At 47.1% G+C, this 5,981-nt stretch overlaps 1 protein-coding gene across 1 annotated transcript in view; it reads right to left on the reverse strand.

Moving 5' to 3' along the window:
• Window positions 1-5,747, reverse strand: part of LOC103746091 (schlafen family member 12-like) — a 29,497-nt gene extending 23,750 nt beyond the window's left edge. The window contains 1 exon segment of the mRNA XM_017801954.2: window positions 4,667-5,747. Within this exon segment, the coding sequence (XP_017657443.2) occupies window positions 4,667-5,708 (1,042 nt within the window). The 5' untranslated portion in view covers window positions 5,709-5,747.
• Window positions 5,748-5,981: the final 234 nt, after the last annotated feature.

Here is a 5,981-nt window from a genome sequence, read left to right on the forward strand (position 1 = left end):
TCTAAATTCTAAAATAAATCGTCCTGATCAGAAAAAAAAAAAAACAAACAACTTTTGAAGTATTTCTATCTCTTCTTTCTTTCAAAATGTAATATTTTCTTGACAGATGGGATCAGCCTTCAGTCCCTACATTATCTTGAAGATGCAGGGAACCTATTACCACCATCACAATTTCCGTTCTACTTGGTCTCAACGCAGTAAGCACCGGGACAGGCATCACCTCTTATGTTCTTTCTAATTCCAGATACTCAGAGCTCCGTGCCACCATTGACGAAGACATCAGAGACCTCTAAAAGGAAATAACTGATCTTGCTAGTTCACTTGATTCCCTCTCTGAAGTGGTCCTCCAAAATAGACAGGGACTTGATTTACTTTTCCTACAACAAGGAGGGCTATGTGTCACCCTCAAGGAGGAATGCTGTTTTTATGTTAGTAAAACAGGAGAGGTTAAACAAGGCATAAAAAAAGTCCTAGAGGGGCTTGAAAAACGAAAAAAGGAACGAAAACAACAAAACAGCTGGTTCTCGTTCTCTGCCTCTTCCTGGGCCCCTTACCTCCTCCCCTTTCTTGGACCAGTAATTTTTCTCTTCCTGGTGTTGTCTCTGGGGCCCTATCTTTTCAACAAAATTGTCGCTCTGATCAAAAAGCAAGTAGATGCCCTATTAGCAAAGCCTATACAGGTACACTATCATCACCTGGACCTGCAAGATGGAGCCCATGATAAAATGATACGTTATGGCGACACTTTCAGTTGCCCTGAGAGCTGAGTTGGACAGTCAATGACGGGTACAAGAGGGACTCCCCCCCAAAAAACCACCTAAGACAGGAGGGCCGCCTGAGCTGCTGCCTAATCCCATGACGGGTGTGTAAACTGGGGATGATCATTCCAACCTAAGACAGGCGCAACTCCCTAGGGGTTATAATTCTCATGGCTCCAACTTATTAATTCTCATGGCTATTACTTATAAACAGAAAAGGGGGAGATGTGGGAGACCACAATGCCTGGCAGCCCTCCCTGCCCCCCAGGGCAAGCAGCCTCCAGAGAACTTGCTGATCAGTCCTCCCTGCCCCCTAAGATAAGCAACCTTTCCGATGATTCAAGATAAGCCTGAGCAACCACCAATTTCCTTATCCTGCAACCAGATTCACGGCGCCAGTTCCCCTCATCCTAAGGGACATTCATTAACCCATTGAGACAACACCTTCCCTTTCCCTTCCCCAGCTAACTTCCCGCTTCAGCCCGTATAAGAATCCCTGTGAAAAAAAAATTTTGGCAGCTTGATCAGAGTTCTTTGTCTTGCTGTCATTCTTCGTGTCTCTTGTCCCATCATTCCAGGTCCCTGGGAGTTCGAGTCTCCGTCTCCCGCCCTGCAGGTCGGGGCAATACCCCACTCCTGCCCATCAAAAAGTCGGGGACTAATGACTTTTGCCTGGTCCAGGATTTAAGGGAAGTCAACAAAAGGGTAGAGGACATTCATCCTACTGTCCCCAACCCATATACTCTGCTGAGCTCACTCTCCCCAGAGAGAAAAGTCTATACCATTCTAGATCTCAAGGATGCCTTTTTTAGCTTGGCCTTGGCAAAGGAAAGCCAACCCATCTTTGCCTTTGAATGGCGGGACCCAGAACAGGGGTTCAACAGACAGCTCACTTGCTCACGGCTGCCACAGGGGTTCAAGAACTCCCCCACGATCTTTGACGGGGCCCTGCATCAGGACTTGCAAGAATATCTGATGTCACATCCATAGGTAAGCCTTCTACAATATGTAGATGACCTGCTGATTGCCATGAAGGATGTGGACACTTGCCTCCAAGCTACCAGAGACTTACTCCTGACCCTGGACCAGTTGGGATACAAAGTCTCCACTGAGAAGGCTCAGCTCTGCATCCCTGACATAATGTACCTGGGATACATATTGAGAGATGGACAGAGATGGCTGTCACCAGCTAGAAAGCAAACCATCATGGGGATCCCAACCCCTAAAATCCGCAGATAGTTGTGGGAATTCCTGGGGTCAGCAGGCTTCTGCTGACTCTGGATACCTGAGTTTGCTGAGTTGGCGAAACCATTGTATGAAGCCAGCCACTGGAGGGAATCAGTCCTCTTTCCACTGGACTGAAACTCAAAAGGAGGCCTTTCAAAATATTAAAAAGGCCTTATTACAGACTCTAGCCTTGGCCTTGCCAGACATCCACAAGCCCTATCAACTCTTTGTTGATGAGAGGGCTGGAATAGCAAACAGAGTCCTGACCTAGCCACTTGGACCTTGGAGGAGGCCTGTGGCCTACCTGTCCAAAAAGCTTGATCCTGTAGCCTCAGGATGGCCGGGCTGCCTCAGAATCATCGCGGCTACAGCTTTGTTGGTTAAGGATGCCGATAAGCTAACCTTGGGACAGCTCCTGATGGTCACCACCCCTCACTCAATTGAGGGTGTCCTTAAAAATCCCCCCGATTGATGGATGACAAATGCTCAGCTGATGCATTATCAGGCCTTGCTCCCACCCCACATCCAGTTCCTCTCTAGCACCACTCTCAATCCTGCCACCCTACTGCCAGAACTGGATCTTGAGGTCTTGCACAATTGCCTGGAGGTACTCTGTAGCTTGCATGGGACTCGAGAAGACCTGACTGATGTCCCATGGTCCCACCCGGACTTAATTCTGTTCACAGATGGTAACAGCTTCATCAGAGAAGGAACCAGGTATGCCCGGGCGGCAGTAGTCAGTCCATCGCAAACAACCTGGGCCTCCTCTCTGCCGGTCGGGACCTCCGCCCAAAAGGCTGAAATAATTGCCCTGACTCAGGCCCTGAAGCTAAGTAAAGACCAGACTGTTAACATTTTCACAGATAGCCATTATGCTTTTGCTACGGTGCATGTCCACGGGGCCATAAACAAGGAAAGGTGCCTCCTGATGGCAGAGGGAAAGACTATCAAAAACAAACAAGAAATCTTAGATCTCCTGGAGGCCATCTGGCTACCAAAGAGACTGGCTATCATCCATTGTCTGGGACACCAAAAAGGAGATTCTCTAGAGGCACAGGGAAATAGGGGAGCAGACCTTACAGAGAAGTGGCCCTAATGGCCTCTAACCTGCTGGTCATCCTACCTGAACCCCTCCTACCAGAAGAACCCTCCTACTCAGCTCAGGATGACCAGGATTTTGCTTCTCTACAAAACACCAAAACCAAAAATGGATGGAGATACACTCTTGATGGGAAGCTCATTTTACTGCATAAGTTGGCAGAAGACCTAATATATAAACTCCACAAAGGGACTCACCTAGGAAAAAGAAAGTTACAAGAACTCCTGGCTCCATACCATATCTTTGACTTATCCAAAAAGAACCATGGAGTAACACTGCGTACTGGCTTGCTTCCTCTGGCTTGCTCACTTACCTTTCTTATATAGCCCAGGCCTACCTGCCTAGGGATGGCACTACCCACAGTGGGCTGGGCCTTCCCACATCAATTACAATTAAGAAAATGCCAGACATGGCCACACGCCAATCTGATCTGGGAAATTCTTCAGTTGATATTCCCTCTTTCAAGGTAACTCTAGCTGACAAAAGCCTACCAGCACAATTGCCCCCTTGTCAACCTGACACACAGACATAACTATGAGCCACAACTCTACTCTTTTCATTTCTTGACCTTAAGAGCTCTCCTTAATATCACAATATTGAACACAGTCCAACTTTAAAAAAATATTTTATTTATTATTTTTATTTTATGTGTATGCCTGCATGTAGGTAAGTGCACCCGTATAGTACAATGCCCACAGAGAACAGAAGAGGCTGTCGGATTACCTGGAACTGGACTTAAGGACAGCTGTTAGCTGCCATGTGGGTGTTGGGATTCAAACCAGGGTCTTTTGCAAGAACAACTAGTGTTCTTAACTGCTGAGCCATCTCTCCAGCCCCCACAGTCCAACTTTTAAAAGTCCCACAGTCTTTTAAAAATTCCCATGCTTTAAAAGTTCAACGTCTCTATGAAAGTCCAAAGTCTCTTAATTGTAGGCTCCTTTAAAATCCCAAAATAAGTTTCATCCTTTCTTCAAAAGGGGAGAACCAGGCACACTTAAGGAAAACAAAAACCGAAGTCCAACAGTGTAGCTCCAAATCAAGTATCTCTGTGTGTGACAACTGGGACTCTCTCATGATCTTCTGGGCTCCCCAGAGGGCTTGGGTAGCCCCACTTCTCTGACTCTGTCACACAAGCCTAGTAGTCTCAGACCAGTTCCACACCACAACTACTGCTGTCCTTGATGGTCATCCCATGATCCCAGTCATTTAGAATATCCTGGTGTTTCCCTGCAACTGAGGCTACACATTCACCAATGGCCTCTCCTGGCCTCTCACAGTGCCAAGCCTCAGCTGCACTCCATGAGTCTTGTGCTAATTTTTTTTCTCTTTCTAATTTGATTATCTCAGGTATTGTCATTAGGACAGAACCCAACTAACGCAGAGGACACTGGAAGAAGCATTTGCTGTATGGAATCTTCTAAGTAGGCAGAAGAACACAAAAGGCAGTGAACGACTGATGGCATCCAGCAAAGATTATCAATTTGGTGTTAAATTTGAGGACTTTGGTGATGCCCCAAATCCCAAAGAGAAAACTAACCACCAAAGCTAAATGTGTCCTAATTGCTAATCCCCCTTCCTGAACCTGCCCTGCCTTCCATCAGGTGCCTGACCCATTCCTCCATGGTAAACGGCTTCACACAGTTGTCTTCCACGTGCCAGGAATCAGGCTGTTTAGCAAACACGGCACAGCAGAATCTCTCTACTCTGAGCGCACAGACATATGAACAAACACCTCCTGGGCCGTGGACTTCAATGAATCTGCACAAGTACTTGATCTCCTCCTTCTCTTCACAGAAGTGATAGACAGGCAACTGTCGGATGCACTTTCCGATCTCACTCTCTAGATGCACAAGATCACTCTCCTCTGCTTCAAAACCAATGATCTGCTGTTTCTTTGCATCCAAACCAATGAACAAATAACCCCCGTCAGTGTTTGCAAATGCAGAAACAGTTCGAGAGATAATCTTTTTAATGCACTTCAACAGTCGTTTGGTTGAGACCTTCCTAACCTCCACGTGTGTGGATTTACAGAAGGGGAACTCCCCCTTGTAGAGAAGTTTTGTCCTGTGAAAAAACTCAGCAGCCAAGTCCTCCACCTGACATTCTTCTTCTACGCAGGCGCAGGCTCTGTTTGGCGGCAGCTCTGGTCTCAAGTCCCACCTCCCTCCAGTTTCCTTCATGTCTGTGAGGAGCTCCAGGGCAGCAGCAGCAGGGGCCTCGACTGAGGATGACATGCTTCTCATGTACAGGTTGGTCTTCAACGTGACGATCGGCAGCTCGGAGCTCTCCGGACCCCCCGATTTCACAAAAACATAGAAGTGGCCGTCTTTCTCCACGAAGTCGAGGCATCTCTGAACGAATGGAAGAACACTGTAAAGAGAGTTTTCCAAATCCAGTCCTATTCCATCTCTGCTCAGACTGTATTGTTGATTCTCAATTTTAGCCCTGATCACGCCCCCTCCAGAGTTCAGCAGCACACACAGAGCTCGGGAGACGCTTTCAATCTCCCGTCTCCTGAGACAACGGCTCTTCATTTCCTCCCTGCTCTTCTTTCCAAGCGTGATCGCTCCAACATTTAGAACGAGCTCTGGAAGGTCAGTTTCCAGATCAATGCTGACGACCATTTTCTCAGCAGCCAGTAGGTGTTCAAGTAGAAATTATTCCTGCAAAGGAGACAGATGTTAGAATAAGGTGGAATCAGCACAGAGTAAGTTCTGTACTGTGAGGGAAACAGCAAAATCCTCTGCTGTGCAGGTTCCGGGAGACTGGAGAGTGTGCAGGTGGGACGTGGTCATTTTTTTACAGACTTCGCCCTCCATACGTGGCTTACACTCCTACTGAGTTTTGAATGTGCTGTTTTACTTATAGTTCAATCTCTTCTAACTTTTAAACCCATC

This window comes from Nannospalax galili, unplaced genomic scaffold, assembly GCF_000622305.1.
Source record: "Nannospalax galili isolate Female #2095 unplaced genomic scaffold, S.galili_v1.0 scaffold363, whole genome shotgun sequence".
Lineage (NCBI taxonomy): Eukaryota > Metazoa > Chordata > Mammalia > Rodentia > Spalacidae > Nannospalax > Nannospalax galili.